The following is an 18,967-nucleotide window of genomic DNA, read 5'->3' on the forward strand; positions in this document are numbered from 1 at the left end:
TAGATAATTTAACTTATTAGTATCAATACTATCTACTTTGTTGACGAAAAATTTATGATCTTATAATCTAGATATGGTGCGCCATACAATATGTATCAATTTAACAAATTTAACAACTTCCGTTTTCTCTTTAGTTTGTACTTCCTGTTTTATTTGCGATTGCTGTATCTGGAAAAGCCACGTCAGATTTGTAAAAAAAATATCTGAAATCATAAAGAACTGTTAATTTGGTTAGAATAAAGTAGTAGATCAGCTAATTTTGTGTTTTTTGAACCATGGCGTCGAATGACATTGGCGACTGGTATCGAAGCATACCACAGATGACGAAATATTGGTTTACTGGTTCCATTATTTTGCCTCTGGTTGGTAAAATTGGAATCATCAGCCCAGTGTGGTTTATTTTAAACTGGGATTGGTTTATCTACAAGTTTCAAGTAAGTATGTCAAAAACGTTTTCACCTGTTGCACCATCTTCAGGGTTGAAAATTAGTTCATCAAGATTAGGTCTAGTTCACCTAGATAAACCTCGCGTGCAAGCACAAACAGCGAGGTTTACCTTGTGTAGGCATTCCGCCATTAGCAGCTTCTCAGGCTTCTGGACAACGGTTCCGAGGAATTTTGCTCGGAACGAAATTGCGGTCAAAATAACGATTACCATCACATTTCCACACCCTAATTGTATATTGTGATCTATTTCGAGCTCACTGAAACTAAGAAATACTTACTTTGAAACAATCTTCACTTTGAATTAAAGGAAAAAAGTCTGACTTTACCGAGCAGATTCTAGCAGCCACTTTCTAGCAGACAATTACGCTGGCAGACAATTTCAGCTGACACACATGGCGCCGTTCTAAACACCTTTTAACCTTTAGACTACTGGATTAATTTTTAACAAAAACCACGTTGAGTGGGTACAAGTTTATAATTTTTACTCACATATATTCACTTAAATGTTTCATAAATACATGAAATAAAGTTCATATATGAATCGGTAAGTATTATTTTCGTGTCTTTTTTTGTAATTTTTATTATTTTAGATCGGCTAATGGTGATTAAAATTAGGCAAAAAATAGAAAAAGTTGCGTTTACTTACGGGCATTTGTGGCCAGCTGTCCAGTATTTATGTCCATTATTCCCGATAACAGTGGTTTTCTGACCAGAAACTACGATTCATATTGCAATATTTGGTAATTTTCGTTGTTGGTAAAACGATCAAATTTATTATCAAATTAGCTGTTACAATCAGCTATCGATCCCTGAAAATTACCGCGACGTGCTGCCATTGTTGTCAAGCGAAAATAATTGCCGAAAACCACTTTTTGAACTCAAAATTTCAAGGTATTTTCAATTGAAAAAATCAAAACAAAAACCACCATTTTGAAAAAAAATCTTTTTTCTTTAATTATATTTCCGTTTCCGGTGAGTGTCGTCTGCAAAACGGCGGGAAATATGAATTGGGGAATGCACTGTATACAGTGTACAGTATATCGACTGACGTGACGTCGGGCGAGATATCTCACCTGCAGTAGTCAGAAGGTTAAGACATAAAAATGAGTCTTGGTTGTTATTTTGATTTTGTGTGGGGGTTTTTTTATAAAGATACTCTTTTAAACTCTGAAATTCTTAAGTTATAGTGAATACTAATAATTAGCATATCGGTGTGTTTGAAAGGCGTATGAGTCCGGTGTTTAGAACGTTTTAATGTTTTACTATTCCGTTTCGAAATTTACTATAAATTTTGTGGAATAGCGTAAAATTCGACCCCTGGATTGACCGATAAATATGTGGTTTTTTTTATACCTGTCACACATTATAAAAGGGCCTGCAGATGGATGAAATTAATATTTAGATGGACTGCCAAAAAGAAAGGGTGTCAGACTATTTACAAAGAAAATAAACAAAGTTTTCAAAACGATGGCCAAACAGTTTTAAGTCTAGCAAAAAAGTCGATATTCATGGAGGCAAAGGAGGTTGGTAGGAGGTTGTCAATGAAGTCCCAATGAAGTTGGTTGTGTCCAGCTGTGGGAGGAACTGCCTGTAGACTGACCCTGCTAACACTTTGGTGATTGGACGACAGACTTTCCACCTCAATGTTCTTCATGATACAATGTAACGCAGGCATCGAAATAAGTTGAGAATGGTCGTTCAGGTTACCGGGAGGTTACCACATGTTAGAAAAGTCGAGAACGGTGTTTCGTTCTCGACAAAAATTTCAACGTTGGTAGTTTCGTTTCCGAACGTAAACCAGGCAATGCATTCAGGACTTCTGCTTTTCATTATCTCGTCAGGAATTGCATCGATGTTCGCGCGCAAGTCACTCCGCGTTTAAGCAGCGTCCACTAGATGAATTTATGTCCGCGTTTTGTTTTCTCATACAAAATTGCACTGATGTTCGTGCGCACTTGTGCAATTGCAAAGCAATTTTGGCAATCCGCGTTTAAGCAGCGCCTACTAGATAAATTTACTTCCGGATTTCGTTTCTCGTACCGATGTTTGTGCGCACCATTACAATTTCAGAACGACCGCATAGTAGTAACAGGAATTCAATTCTAACTTTCATATAGTTGTGGAAACCTATAGGTTACCAGACTATATTTTGTGGTAACCTGTAAATGGGTTACCAGACACAATGCTTATTTCGATGCCTGTAACGTCGGGTTGTCCATATCGGGTATCAACAGGGCCTGATGGTAAAGTCCAAGGCAGCGTATGGTGACGCACACTGCAGAGCGTCCCTCCTGCAGCTTGACTGTGGAACGCAAAGTCACCTATGGCATTGCGAGCTGGTAGCGGTTGGTAAGCCTCATGCTTAGATGTGCTGAATATCTGCCTGACGTCTTCGATGTTAGTCTTCACAAGCTGACTGAAGCAATGTCTCAGTGTCTGCCAGTGGTCCCTTTTTAAACAATGACGGCAGTTCCGCAGTAATTAGAACACCATGAAAGAATTGCGCCTCTTTGAAGGCTTAATAAACAGTGAACCAGTTACCACTCCTGTTGTAATGGGTGAAGGTAGCAAGATAAATTAGATTATTATTTGTATGTGTTGATACCTGCATTGTATCATACTGATCTGTTGTTTTGTCAAAACTAGTACCTGCATAAACACGAATGACACATCCATTTTACATCGTCTTACTGAATTTACAATGGTAGAGCGACAAAAAAAAAGTGTCTGAATTTGTGTCCCAGCCTACTTCTTGCTTGTCACTGATGACCAGTCGTATTTGGTTTATCTTGATTTTGATTGTTTTTTCAGAAACGCCAATATCTTTTAGGTTTATACCAGTCACTAAAACAGTGCTGTATATTCTTTCATCTGTTGTCTGACATGGGGTATATTGCCTTGTAGGCTATTTGAGCAACTGACATCACCATTCCTAGTGACAATTAACTATCAAATGCACTGAATACAAGACCATGCATTACCGTATGACACACCCTCGTATTGTGCATTTAATTCTTTTGTTTGAGGTTGGTTAGGGAAATGAGTTTGTTAAATTGCCTATTTGAGTTTTTACATGTATACTTGTGAAAATACTGAAAAATGTGTGGTGAACAGTCTTTAAAATGGAGTAACTACTAATCAGCTACATGTATTCATCAGCATACATGTACAATACATTTTCTAATCATGTTGATTATTGTCTTTTTAGATATGGCGTCCACTAACTGCTGTACTGTACTACCCTATTGCTGGTCCTAAAGGCTTCCATTTCCTGTTGAATCTCTATTTCCTGTACTCGTACTCCACAAGACTGGAAACAGGTATACATGCACTAAAGTATGTTTTGTTTAACGACACTGCTAGAGCATATTGATTTATTAATCATCGGCTATTGAATGTCAAGCATTTGGTAATTTGACATATAATCTATATATTTTCATTAGTGGCAAGGGATCTTTTATATGCACCATCCCACAGACAGGATAGCACATACCACAGACAGGATGGCACATACCATGGTGCACTGGCTGGAACAAAAATTAGCCCAATGGGCCCACCGAAGGGGATTGATACCAAACCAACCACACATCAAGCGAGCGGTTTACCACTGGGCTGCATCCTGCCCCTAGAGGCACTAATTAGCCCAATGGGCCCACCGACGGGGATCGATACCAAACCAACCACACATCAAGCGAGCGGTTTACCACTGGATTACGTCCTGCCCCTAGAGGCACTAATTAGCCCAGTGGGCCCACCGACGGGGATCGATACCAAACCAACCACTCATCAAGCGAGCGGTTTACCACTGGGCTGCGTCCTGCCCCTAGAGGCACTAATTCAGCCAGCACCAAACCCTTGCTAAGTCACCAAGTTATTAGCAGTAGTGAGAAGTCAAAGTTACTAGTATTTTCAACCTAATCCAGGGCTAGGTCTGATACTAGCCACATTAGCAAATTCTAAAGTTTAAAAACAACAGGTGAATTTTATTTTTATTTGAAGAAAAAAAAGAGTAATCTGATTTAATAACAAAGTTAAAAGTTTAACAACACCACTAGAGCACATTGATTAATTAATTATCGGCTGTTGGATGCAACATTTGATAGTCATCAGAGGAAACCTGCACTACATTTGTCCATTATTAGCAAGGGGATTTTTTATGCACTTTCCCACAGACAGGAAAGCACATACCACAGCCTTTGACCAGTTGTGGAGCACTAGTTGAAACGAGAAAAACCCAATCTGTTGAATGGATCCACTGAGGTGGTTCGATCCAGCGATGCAAGCACCTCAGGTGACTTGAGCTAAATCCTGTTCCGATTTTAATAACAAAATCACAAAACACAGACTAGCTCTGGGTTAACACAAAGTTTCACCAAATTATCTATTAAACTTCCTAAATGGCAGAAAACCAGTTATTTTCTAATAAAATGTAGTAAAATTATTTCGCCAATTTATAATAAAATTTGCTAATTGTTTTTAAAATTTGCAAATGGCGAATTTGGCGACTGCCAGAGCTAGCCCTGCAGCAGATGTTAAAACACCAAGTTTATTTATTTTTCTTAACTCCCATCTCCACTTTTTGATTTATTTAATATGCTTTAACTTGATTGTACAGGTCCATTGTATGTATTATTAAACATATCATTGGACATCGAGTTACATTGCGGTTACAGTTCAGTATACATAGTCTGTTTTTGTTTTCAGGTATTTTTGATGGACGGCCAGCCGACTACCTGTTCATGTTGCTCTTCAACTGGATTTGTTTGACCGTATCCTTCATCAGTATTAGAAACAGTATTATTACACACTGGGTTTTGTTTGACCAACGTTTTCCATTTGTTCAAATTGTTGGTTTTTTCTCTGAAGCTTGACTTTTATTTGTAAACATGACAATCATCTAGAATTTGTTTTTTAAAACATTTATCCCTTTAAAAAAACAAATTGTCGGGGTGTTATAAGTTAAACCCTGGTATTGGTTTTATAACATGTGTGATAAGGAAGTTTTTATTATTATTATTATTATTATTGTTTTACAAATCCTATTTGCACATTTAAAGTTTATATTATTTCAAAATCTGATGTTTGGAGGATTATATGTATTAATTTTGAAATAATTTCAGTTATGAGTACTATCTATAATTTATAATATGCAAGGCCATTTTAACAGTTTCCAGTCAATCTGACCGTGTCTCATCTTTTGATGTGTACTGCCGACCACCTTTCTATTTACTTGATGCTACACACCACAAGCATCTTTTTGCACTCGGGTGGGACGTAGCCCAGTGGTTTGCCAGATGCGCAGTTGCTCTAGGTTTGATCCCTGTTGGTGGCCTCATTGGGCTATTTCTCGTTCCAACCAGTGCACCAAGACTGGTATATCAAAGACTGTGGCATGTGCTATCTTGTCTGAAGGATGGTGCATATAAAAGAACCCTTGATACTAATGCAAAGAAGTAGTGGGTCTCCTCTCTTAAAGACTATATGTCAGAATTACCAAATGTTTGACATCCAATAGCCGATGATTAATAAATCAATGTGCTCTAATGGTGTCATCAAACAAAACAAACTTTTTCACTCTTTGCATCCAGTCGACTACCAATACTATACAAACATTGTGCTAAATATTACATACAAAGATGAATTCTATAAACACAAACATAATGGAGGCTGCCATCTTTGTTACTCAACCCAGAAGTGACTGTGTAATCTAGGCTAATGAGAGCTGGCTATCTACAGGTACATGGCAGTCATATTTTGGGTGGAAAAGCCAGCATAAGGCCACCACACCCCATATAAACCTTCCTGTGTGTTTCTAGTATGAAAATAGTAACTAATATTACCGTTATGATTAAAAATATCATGGGACATAACACTTTTGACGCCACACGATGACGTCATCAACCTTACAGGAACATCAACGAAACAAGATGAGTGATATAAATTAAGATCCATTATGGGTAATAAATAGGATATTAAACTCGCTACCATTTCGTATCATGTTTATGTCCCTCGTGAAATAATTTTCATTGTCACTCGCTAAAACTCGTGACAATTGAAAATTATTTCACTCGAAGTCGAAGCGAGTTTAATATCCTGTAAATCTCACTGGGACATAAATACATCGTGCTCATGTACACTGTAAGTGATATTTTTATGTAATTATTTCACATGATATAACTTTATTGTTTAGTTTTTTCAAAACATCATATAATTTCTTTTAAAGAAAATTTAATTAGAAAGCAGAGGTATATTTGTTATAGTTACACATCTCTATCAGTTGACGACTTTCCATTTTGATATGTAGTTTTGTATGCTTGTATGACATTTAATTATTTGTGTTAAGAAGTACTTTAAAGTTTATGTACATTTTCCTTAACATTGTACTCAGGCTATTGGATTCATTGCTAATTTAATGGTAAGGTTTTATTTTAATTTTTTTAATTACAGATTTTTTCTTAAAGATTTAGGTCTCACACTTGAAATTTTTTTGTTTTAGACAATTTCAGATATGTAGAGTATTTCCTTTAAACAGATTAAAATGTGGTTAATTTTTAGGAACATTTTATTAGCCAAAGACTGAATGTTGTAGCCATTTTGTATTAAAATTAACAGTTGACTAATTTGGCAGTGGAGAGGGTGAGCCATGACTATCGTATAATGATGTCTGTAGTAATTAAAGATAATTGAGTAATAATATATTAACAGTATTAAAGCAACAGTAAATCATTTCTGCTGATGATATCCATTGATAGCGAAAAATACAAGTTTACCATTAATAATTATTGTGTTTGTATTTTTCATTTAATTAGGAAGTAATGTTATGAGATGGGCATGAGAACTTCAGGTTTCAGAATATTGTATTCTCGGCACTAAAGATAGCTGGGCATTAAAGACAGTGTTTTGTTTCATTATGACTTAAGCAATAATGAATCAATCCAAACTTTTTAAAAATGTTTTTATTTATTCGAGATTATCTAGAAGTATGTACATGCCAGTGAATTGTGTATTTGTTTTAACTAGAAGTTCATACACATCAGTGAGTTGTGTATTTGTTTCAGTTGTTGATGGACCTAATGGTTCTCGGCATACTCTATGTATTAATAACTCCACCTCAACTAAAACATGTGATTAGAAGTACGTACACGTCAGTGAGTTGTGTATTTGTTTGTTTCAGTTGTTGATGGATCCGATGGTACTCAGCGTTCTCTACGTCTGGTGTCAGCTCAACAAAGATCAGATCGTCACGTTCTGGTTTGGGACCAGGTTCAAAGTAATTCACTTTTCAAGACTTCGTTACTGTCCTAAACTCTTGTTACACCGTGTTTACCAGGGACTACCTTGCTTGTCTTTATTTGTTGAGCACAGTTTTAATTTGCACATGTTACTGTTAAAATACCCATCTCGATGAACAATGAGTAACAACACAATAAACATTTTACAGTCATCGCCAGGAAAGGCAAGTGATCACTGCACACTCGCTTAGAAAGTTTTAGGAGAGTGTAAATTGAATGTTTGAGTGGCAAATTAAAAGGTTTACATTTGATTGCTCGCCTAGGACCATTTCAGGAGAGAGACCTTTGGCTCAACGTGATTTTGCCCATTGTGAAGACTGCTTTATAATTTTAAATTTGTTTTCATTATGAAAAACAACTTATTTACAAACTATATTTCCTTTTTAAAGTCTTTAACACACAAGAAATACAAACAAACTATGATCTTTGAATCTAGTACTCACCCCACCCCACCTCCACCCCTTCAGTGGTAGAGCCTTTACCAGATGTGCAGTATACTATAGGATTGATTGCCCTTGGTGAACCTGTAAGATATTTTCCTGTTCTAACTAGGATGGATGTGGGGCATACGTAAATAAGTAACCAGTCTCTGATGACTGGTACATCAAACACTGTGGTACATGTATGTACTGCTCTAAAATGTGGGGAGTGAATAGAAAGAGTCCTTGTTGTGGTTGTGTAGGACTAACCTTTGTAAATAAGTAACCAGTCTCTGATGACTGGTACATCAAACACTGTGGTACATGTATGTACTGCTCTAAAATGTGGGGAGTGAATAGAAAGAGTCCTTGTTGTGGTTGTGTAGGACTAACCTTTGTAAATAAGTAACCAGTCTCTGATGACTGGTACATCAAACACTGTGGTACATGTATGTACTGCTCTAAAATGTGGGAAGTGAATAGAAAGAGTCCTTGTTGTGGTTGTGTAGGACTAACCTTTGTAAATAAGTAACCAGTCTCTGATGACTGGTACATCAAACACTGTGGTACATGTATGTACTGCTCTAAAATGTGGGGAGTGAATAGAAAGAGTCCTTGTTGTGGTTGTGTAGGACTAACCTTTGTAAATAAGTAACCAGTCTCTGATGACTGGTACATCAAACACTGTGGTACATGTATGTACTGCTCTAAAATGTGGGAAGTGAATAGAAAGAGTCCTTGTTGTGGTTGTGTAGGACTAACCTTTGTGGCAGGAGCATTTGTCCTCTTGACTTGTTAAGTATTTGAAGAGTTTCATCGCAAAACATGATAAACACCACTATAGACACCCAATCCTGAAAATGTTTTATTCCAAACTATCATAAACCTACGCCAATTTCTCTGCAATCTGCCATATATCCTCAGACAGTCGTATCGCATTTTGCTGAAAACTGAATTTGAACGATTAAGCGTTTATCGCGTTTTGGGATGAAACTTCATTTTTTTTGTCTCTGTTTTTCAGGCCATGTACCTTCCCTGGGTTCTGCTAGCTTTCAACATGATTATAGGTGATGGGTAAGTACAGAGTCTGACATGGTAGTAATCAGATTTAGTTAATTTTCTACTAGTAGGCCGTATTGACAAGTCGTATACAAATATCTTTAGTGCTTGATAAATGGATAGCAGAAATGAACGTGTCCGTAACATGAGTAAATTATACACCATGTTAAGACAGTGCCACTCTGTTAATTTTACTGTGGTTAGAATGGTAATTTACTGTTGAATAAAACAATATAGTTCTTGTTATGTTTAATACAAAAAATCATATTTGTACTCATTAATAGAATATTATAAATATGTACATGTAGATAATATGGTAATACTACTTGACTTTTCTACAAAAAATGTATTGCACATATTTGTCTCTTGTCGTTTTCAGAGGTCTCTTTGAGTTATAGACATTACCTGTCCTCAAACAAGTGCACCTCCCCCCCACGCAAGTGGTCTGGTCCGAACATCCCAACAGCCAATGGGATGGCCTAAATTCTTCTACTGCATACTGCTCTCTAGTTCCGGTCACATGACTAACTTCCTTCTTTTTCTCTTCGCTAAAGGGTCTGGACGTCCTTTTGCTTGGCTCTGTTTGGAGTCAACTTTTATAAGACCTTTGGTTTTGTATTAGTGTTTGGGTGAAATGTTTTTCACCTTTGTTTTCATTAGCTTTCGTATGTTCTTTCGCGTATTTCACTTGACTTCCAAGCGTTTAATTACATGAAATGTTGTTTATATTGCCGGTTGTCGTGTCGGACGCCATTTGCAAAATGGCGTCTGTGTTGACTGGCTTTGTGTTTGGGTGAAATGTTTTTCACCTTAATTTTCGTTAGCTTTCGTTAGCTTTCATATGTCTTTCGCGTATTTCGCTTGACTTGCCAAGTGTTAATTACATGAAATGTTGTTATATCGCCGGTTGTCGTGTCGGACGCCATTTGCAAAATGGCGTCTTTATTTACCGGCTTTGTATTTGTGTTATGGTTGGTTTTTCTTTCTTTTCACAGATTGAAAAATTACTATTATCATATCTGATAATGTTCAGGCGACTAGTTCGAGCGTGTTACGCTGGAAGAAGTTAGCCGGCGGCGACCCAGGTTGTCGTGTTCGTGTGGCCTCACTTCTAGATGCGACCTTTGTGCGGGCTTGTCTGATGTCGAGTTCGCGGCTTACCTGAAGGTGGTGTCAGCGAGGACCAAGAAGGTGGAATCTTCGAGGACCAAGAAGGTGGAATCTTCGCCTTCGATTGCTGACTCCGTGGCGGAAGAGTTACGTTCAATTCTACCGACCATGCTGGAAGAAACAATGGCGTCAATGGCGACCTTACCTAAATCGGCGAGTTCGGGGTCAGGTCCGGTTCCAGTCCCCTCTTCAGGGGGTGCGGCTTCTTCAGCTCCACCGTTACTTAAGACTTCGGATGACAGGCCTGCGGTCTCTACGCAGCCCTCTAAGAAGCCGGCTCATTCAGATAGACGCTCCACGGATTCCAAGGCTCACCGATCTTCGGCGGGGAAGTCCCCTTCGGCGCATCGGAGCCGGGACCGTAGCCGTTCCACATGACCTGTATGGCTCCCTACGGGTTCCATAGATCGTCAGCGCCAACCTTCAGTTGATGTGGCTTCCAAGGCCTCCGAGGGCTAGACGGGACCATCCACGGTCCGGTTTAACCAGCGGCTTCCATTACGGTACATCGATTGGCCTGTGCTCGAGTTCTACGAGACTTTGGTGATGAAGCGCCTGCGGCATCTGTCATTGAAGAGCCCGACTCTACGGACCATATGACTATGAGGGATTGCTTGGCGGCTGTCTACGACATGTTGCCGTCCTTGCCACATCCAACGACGATGTGGTCATCCGTTCCTTGGTATCCACACGGGACCGCCCACGGTCCGGTTCTCCGGTATCTCCATCGGGCCATGACCAGAGCGACTGGCCTGTTCACGGGTGCTACGTGACTTTCTGATGATGTATCGGTTCATGCGGTGCTGGAAGATCTGGATGCGGCGGACCACTTGTCACTGAGGGATTGTCTGGCTGTCATATCTGATATGCTACCGCCGCTGGCCCATCCACCGGTTTCAGCCAAGAAGGGTCCGGGTTCGATGATCGCCACGGAGGTTCCACCGGCAGATATCGGCATTCGATCGTTGGCTGCCACAGGCCCCCGTCGGTTTACACGGCTACCAGTAACTGGCCCGTGCGTATCGTTGTTCCAGCAAGCAGACGGAGCCCTGTAACGAATTGGAAAATTGCGTCATCGGCTCACCGTTCGGTACCGTCGTCCCGTGATCGATCGAAGTGGTGCAGTGTCCAGGGTTCCACCGGCTCCTGCCGGTCCGTGTACATCGTACCGTCCACACCAGTCGGCAGCTGATTCGGCGTTCAGGGTTACACCGGCTCCTGACGGGACCGTCCACGGTCCGTGTTTCCGATGCAGCCAGTACATTGGATCGAAGTGCCTGTGCCAGGTTACTGACCGATTTTCCAGATGATGCGTCGGCACCTTCCGTTATAGAAGATCCGGACGCAGTGACCCACATGGCTGTGACTGTTTGTCTCGCTGCGGTGTATATGCTTTCGTCACTTCACAGTCCACTCGCACCATTCTAGAAGGTTTCCGTTTGAGGACTGATCCGATGTCGGTTTACTTGAGTAGACTTCGTTTGTGCCGTTCCCCATTCGTCACAACGAACGTATCCCGTCTTCAACCTATCCTTCAACGGTGTGACGCCGGCCTTGGATGACGCTGTTTCCGGCGGGACCAGACGTCTTCCTAGAACTTACAGATTGGCACGTCCTGTCGATGGCTTCAGTTCAGCGTACATGTTGTACATGGCGACCATAACTCCTCATGTGCAGGATGCCAGAGGATATGCCTTGTTCTAGCCGTCGACTTTGATGTTGGTCTACCTTATATCTTCCGTGACGTCGATGTGCACTACGATTGCACACTATCGTCAACCGACTTGCCTGAAGCGATCCATTCTTGACTTTCAGCACAAGCCGGTAATCTTGGCAGACCTGTGGTCTACATACGGCTCTTTGCCGTGAAGGGGTCGACGTTACAAGCGTTCCGGGTTGGTGACGAAGAAAGTCTACTGGTCCGGTCACTTGTGTTGAGATCCCGTGCACCGATATTCTCTTGTTCGAGGAAGGTTCAGCGACATTCGGCAGATCGTTCTCTCTATATCCGGTGGCGATGCAAGACAGTCGCTACTTCCGCTGGTTCCGGAAGTTATCCAGTTGCCATCACGTGGTACGGGGGTTTTACCGTCACCGTTTTCCTATGGTTCATTGCGGCTTATCAACTCACTGACGTTTACTGTTGTTACCGCCAGAGTTCGTGACCGATGCTGTCTAGATGGTCTCTGCTGCTGTTTCGCACCGGGTGGTGTGACGGCCGTGGATTTTAGCCGGTTGCTGTTTTGCGTTGCTTCACTTCCAGGTATATCGGGCATGTAGCGTAGCGAGTTGCTACGCTGTCTTGGCTCTTGCCTGTATCACGGGGTCGCTGTTTCCGATGTCTTGATTCCTGAATCACTCTATTACTGTTTCATGAAGTATCATTGCAAGAGTAATTTTGACGTCGGCGCAACATTTTATGCTTAGAGGTCGCGGTATCCAGTTTGTTTCTGAATCCATGCATTCAGTACAATAACGCAGATTTGCTGATCCGGTTACCAGTCGCCTTGCAGTCCAGTCCCTGTTGGTGGCTGTGGTTTCCAGATGAAGCCGATCTACACATCAACCTGTTGGAGATGTTGTCAGTTACGTCATCTTTCATTGGCGAGAGATGCTGTCAGGCGCCTCTCTCATGGTAGCCACAGACAGTACTACCGCGGTGGCTTATATCAACCGTCAGGGCGGAACCCACTCCAGCAGTCTGCTGCAGTTGACTTATCGTCTCTACAAGCTGGTTGACGAGATTCCGTTGCAACTTCGGGCTCGCCATATTCCAGGGGTTTCCAATGTACTAGTCGACACACTGTCTCGGCCGTCGTCTCCACAGCCGACGGAATGGATGCTCCATCCCGAAGCGTTTCGATGGGTGTGCGACAGACTTTGGACACCAAACATCGATCTCTTCGCCACACGATTCAACCATCAGCTGAGGGTTTACGTGTCTCCGGTGCTGGATCCCGAAGCTCTGGATCTCGACGCCTTGGCCATCAGCTGGGAACAGATGGACGCGTACGCTTTTCCTCCACGAATCCTCCTTCCAAGGGTGCTTCAGAGGTTTCAGCTGTACCATTGTCGCCTGTTACTCATTGCTCCAATGTGGCCATCCAGGATGTGGTATCCAGATCTAATACGTCTTGCCGATCCACATCCTTTACCGCTGCCAGACTGGGATCATCTGTTGCTGCATCCCACGTCAAGACTATACCATCCACGTCCGCAGTTGTTCCAACTGCACGCGTGGACTTTATCGCCAAGAGTTTGAGAAAGAAAGGTTTTTCTTCACAGTCTACGGCGGCCATTTTGAAAGCGCACAGATCATCTACTACTAACGTCAGATGGCTTTGCTTTCACCGAGGGTGTTTCCGGCAAAACCTCAAACCTCAGACGATCCAGATACTTCGTCTTGCTGGGTTTTTTGGCTGTATCTGCGGACCACTTTACGATTAAAGGGGTCTACCATCGCTGGGTACGTTTCGGTCATCGCTACTGTTCGTGATGTCGCTACTGGAACGAAGTTATCGGGTATTCCTGAGATCCATAAGATGATCAAAGGGTTTCGCCTTGATGATCAAGTACACCGGTTTCGGCCACCAAGATGGGACCTGAATCTGGTGTTACGAGCGTTATCGACCGCACCTTATGAGCCGATCGAATCCTCTTCCCTGCAAGACTTGATGCGGAAGACGGTGTTTTTACTCGGTTTTGCCACGGCTGCCCGTGTCTCAGAACTCCATGCTCTTGATGTAGACTTGGTACGTTTTCACCAAGATCGGCGTGCAGTCAACTTGGGGTTACTCATGAACTTTGTTGCAAAGAATCAGTTACCAGACCAAGCGCCTCGTTCGTATGTTGTGCAGGCCCTCTCCTCTATCGTTGGTCCGGCGGACGTTGAGGACTTGGCGTTGTGCCCTGTCAGAGCCCTGCACCAGTACATCGAGAGGACCAGATCTTTTCGACAACATCGCAAAAGACTTTTCCTTTCCTGTAACCAGAGTCGGTTGAGGGACCTTACCAAGAACACGGTGGCCACCTGGATCCGGTCTTCTATCCTGACCGCCTATCAGAAGGAGGGTTTACCTGCTCCGTCTGCTTCTAATCCGCATGAACTCCGTGCCTTGGCTGCCACGATGTCCCTGCACTGCAACACACCCATTCAGCACATTATCACTGGTTGGTTCTGGGCTACGGACTCCATCTTCGCCAACTATTATCTGAGGGATGTCACCACAGAAGACGTTGAGGGGTTCCATCATCTGGGTCCGGTTGTTGCTGCACAGACTCTGTTGAATACAAGCCGTCCTCGTCGCCGTTGATGTCTGTCTGATTCTGGGCTGCATACCGAGATGTCCATCGAATAGACAGATGAGGATTGCTTAGACTTTTGTTCTTTTGCACAGTTCACGTACTGGTGCCGGAACTTTTGTCTCGATAACCTTTACCCTGCACTGCATGTGGTTATTGGTTGTCGTTATTGAACTAACAGATCTTTGGTGTACTAGACAGAAAAAACACTCGGGGGTCTTGTTTTGTTCAATGTTCTGACGGATGCACCTCATTAGGTTGTCGCTTGTTATTGAAAAACTATAACACTTCAATACGTGAGGGTTACCTAACACCTGCATCCCTGGTGGCTACGTCTTCCCACCCTGTCAGAACCAGCATGAGATGTGGCTTCCGCCTCCTGGTCCATGTGTTCTAGGAGCCGTACCTGCCACTGCTGACGGATGCCACCATTCTGGTTGTTGTTACTAACATCACCTGCATTGGTCTGTGACGGGCATCCCTAGGATGAGGGCTTACCAAGGTTGGCCTTATTCTTCCACTAGTCAGCCTCTTTCCGGTTGGGGAGTTATCACAAGCATCTACGGATCTCGGCACCCACCACCATCTGTTGAATGCTGCACTTGTTTGAGGACAGGTAATGTCTATAGAAATGGAGAAAACTTGAGTGTTTTCTCTTTTATAGATACATTACCTGTCCTCAAGATTCATCCCGCCCGGGCCTCCCCGCTTCCTGTTCTCCGTGCGATGCGCTCAGGGAAAAAGAAGGAAGTTAGTCATGTGACCGGAACTAGAGAGCAGTATGCAGTAGAAGAATTTAGGCCATCCCATTGGCTGTTGGGATGTTCGGACCAGACCACTTGCGTGGGGGGGAGGTGCACAGCTTAATGGCATCAAACATTCCACATGGGCCATAGCATGGAATGAATTTGTTTGCATTATAATATACATTTCTTTGACAATAATATATATATATATATACATGTATATATATATTGTATATGGAAAAATATATATTAAAATAAAATGGGCCAAACTTATGAAGCCTGTTTTTCTTAAATGCAGGTGTGTAAACATTTTAAATGTGTGTAGTAGTTACATGCATATTAGACAAAAACAAGCTTGTGAATTCGGTTAATATATTTAATGTTTTTGAAATAATGTCATGGCTGGGACATTTTTGAAGACATTTTTATCACAGCTTTTAAGGATAAATAATTACAAAGTTTTCACCTACTAATTCCAGCCGAGTTCCAGCTGAAATGCATGATTGTATTGTAGTTTGTAATCAAACAATATTCTACATATATTTGGTCAGAAATGACAATTATTAATAAATTAAATTATTTGGACAATAGCAGATGATAGCAAACACACGCTAAACAACTATTGTAAAATAAAATGTCCCAACTTTAATAAGTAACAAACTTGTGTTGTGTTCTTAAATCTTCAAACTTTTCCTTAAAATTACTATGATATAAATGTTACTTTACGTTTTGTTCTGGAGACCAGGATAAACCGTGTATTAAACCTTGACAGTATTTACCGTGTCCAATTGGTATTGATAATATTTAATTTATTTTTCAACAGATATAAATATTTCCCCAATCGGCGAGGTGGTGTGGCCGGGTTTGGAATGCCTCCATCAAGTAGACGAAGACCAGAGGACGATCATGGAGGACGCCATGCCTGGGGGCAGGGTAATCAGCTGGGAGATGATTAGGTTGGGGTGGGGGAGAAGTCAGCTAGGTGAGAACTAGGTTGGGTAAGGAGTAGAACAAGCAGTAAGGAAATACAGAAGCTGTGTCTTTGTGTGGAAGGTTAGCAAGGAGAATTGAATTCCAAAAAGATAGACAAAATAATGTTGGAACTTTAAGCTGTATCCTAACCTGACGTGGCCATAATGACAGTCTCCAATTTTGAAATTGTCACTGACCGTTGAAATCGCCAAGTAAAACTTGTCTGATTGGTTAATATATGTTTGTCGCTCATGTCATGCACGAACAATAGAAAACAATTGTTATACTACGTCAATCTGTCGTGTCGTATGCATGTGGTTAAGATGCAAGAATTTAAATCAATGGTTTCTTTAAAACAAATCGCTCGCATCCTGCTAGGATACAGCATTAGGCATGGTTATCATGTTGCAGAATATTTGTGCAATAAGAAGATTTATAACCATTTTATTTTAAAACATTTGTTGGTGTAGTCCTATATTTGCTGTACATGTCATAACTGGTATATCAAAGTCCATGGTATGTGCTGTCCTGGCTGTGGGAAAGTACATAATAAAAAAAACATCCCTTGCTACTAATGAAAAAATGTAGCATGTTTCATCAGAAGACTACTTGTCAAAATGACCAAATGTTTGAGACCCAATGATTAATCAGTCAGTGTGCTGTGATGGTGTTGGTCAACAGCAAAGAGAAACTGGCCTGTCCCAAAGCACTAGTTGAAAAATGCTTGGAGATTATTGGTGTTGAGCTTCAAATTGAAAGACTTAGTGCTATACAGCGATGTAATTTTCACCTTTTGTCAGATTTTAGCTTTTAGGGGGGGCATAAACTAATTTGTACAAAATATACTGTATTTGATGTCAAAAAGTTACCTTTATTTAAGCATGGTATACAGTTCTGAGCTTTTTAACGATCAGGGACTCATTCAACAAAACTAACTTAGCACTATTATCATTGTAAATACATGTACCTAAATATTCATATAGTAATTTTACATGGCTCTTTGTCAACTTAACATACTTGCTTTAAAAAGGATAGTAATATAAGCACTTGGTGTTATTTCTAATGACTTGTGTAAAAGTTAGCATTGGTATATTATTAAATAGAATAATGAAAATACTTCATTTTTAGATCACAATATTTCTAATGACTTGTGTAAAAGTTAGCATTGGTATATTATTAAATAGAATAATGAAAATACTTCATTTTTAGATCACAATTTCTTCAGTAAATTCTACATTTTCTTCTAGATAAATCTTTCTTGGTATTTAATCACTGTTTATTGAATTGTTACACCATACAGAGGCGATCTGCGGATCTGGAGGGGGGCAAGGGCCTGGCTCCCCCCCCTAAATTTGTGACAGTTATATATTTTATTATATATTCATTTTCATTTATTTACAATACCCCTCCAAACCTCCCCCAAAGTTCCCTTGGCATTTCGCCTCATATCATTGCCCCTCCCCCCCCCCCCCCCAATGGATTTTCTTGAACTGCCACTGGCCATATAACTAAATAACTTAAATTTGTTTTTGTTGGAATGATTAAGTTACTTTCAATAATAAGAAGAATCATTGTATTGTCTTTATGTAGTGTTATTTGTTGAACTTCAGTATACATTTTCCACTAGAATGCTAAACAGTAATTTGGTTTTTAATATTGAAATGATTATTTATCAGTTTAACATTCAGTGGAATAAATATTTACATTACATTTTCATTTAAACATTTATTTTTCAAAAAATAATTTCAAAATGACAAAGACAAGACCTACATGTATTTATGACAATTAGGTGGTAAATAGTATTGTAAACGTATATTTGTGTCACTACAGTTATTACTGTTTGATATGACTAAGTTACTAATGTATAAAACAGGCTTGCAGTAGTGCTTACATTGTATTATTCAGGATATGTTGGACAAATTTAATATTTTAGATTGTCATTCTTTCCACTGTGTAGAAATTATTTGGGGGGGGGGGGTTGTTGTTGTTTTTGTTGTATTTTTGTTTGTATTTGGGGGGGGGGGGGGTCCGAGTGGGGGACTGTTTCTAATGATGCACTCAGAGACTAATAGTTCACCAGCAAAAACGTTGACCCAGTCATATCATTGTATCTGGACCCATAAAGGTGAATGTAGTGTGGAACTCCCCCCCCCCCCCCCCCCCCCCCTATTTTTTTAAATTCAATTCACAAACAAAAGAAAACAAACAAAAACAAAATAAAAAAAAACAAGCAAAATAACAAGCAAAATAACAAAAAACAATAACGACCTACCGTATTTCCGGTACAAATCCTGAAAAGAGTTAGATATCAGTGACAAATGTTGCTTGAAATGGAGAAGTCGCAACAAGCTGACCAGTGGCATGGGATGTTGTTAATGTTTTATGATTAGTATTCATGGCATAGATACCTGATTGTTTTTGAGTTAGTGCTCAAGAGGATAGTGTTGGGTTACTTTTTTCAACCTCAAGTTTACAACAGTTTTTAAAATATCTCAGTGTTGCAAAGAACACATGATTCAAAATCTATTTTGAACCCTAACGTTTTACCAATGGATCCTGT

At 40.6% G+C, this 18,967-nt stretch overlaps 1 protein-coding gene across 1 annotated transcript; it reads left to right on the forward strand.

Annotated features, from left to right (window-relative positions):
• Positions 1 to 136: 136 nt before the first annotated feature.
• On the forward strand, positions 137 to 18,571 carry LOC121389311 (derlin-1-like). Its single transcript, XM_041520906.1, has 10 exons — positions 137 to 434; positions 3,656 to 3,767; positions 5,152 to 5,216; positions 6,836 to 6,862; positions 7,622 to 7,717; positions 9,180 to 9,232; positions 9,597 to 9,612; positions 10,251 to 10,365; positions 11,198 to 11,438; positions 16,181 to 18,571. The coding sequence occupies exons 1-10, from the start codon at positions 276 to 278 to the stop codon at positions 16,389 to 16,391; spliced, it is 1,095 nt and encodes a 364-aa protein (XP_041376840.1). The 5' UTR covers positions 137 to 275; the 3' UTR covers positions 16,392 to 18,571.
• The last annotated feature ends 396 nt before the right edge of the window (positions 18,572 to 18,967 follow it).

This window comes from Gigantopelta aegis, chromosome 14, assembly GCF_016097555.1.
Source record: "Gigantopelta aegis isolate Gae_Host chromosome 14, Gae_host_genome, whole genome shotgun sequence".
NCBI classification, from domain to species: Eukaryota; Metazoa; Mollusca; class Gastropoda; order Neomphalida; family Peltospiridae; genus Gigantopelta; species Gigantopelta aegis.

Coding starts and splice junctions, on each gene's coding strand:
- LOC121389311 (XM_041520906.1), top strand. CDS start 276: ATGGCGTCGAATGACATTGGCGACTGGTATCGAAGCATACCACAGATG. Junction 435..3,655: donor GGTTTATCTACAAGTTTCAA/GTAAGTATGTCA, acceptor TTGTCTTTTTAG/ATATGGCGTCCACTAACTGC. Junction 11,439..16,180: donor CAGCAAGCAGACGGAGCCCT/GTAACGAATTGG, acceptor TCTGGAGACCAG/GATAAACCGTGTATTAAACC.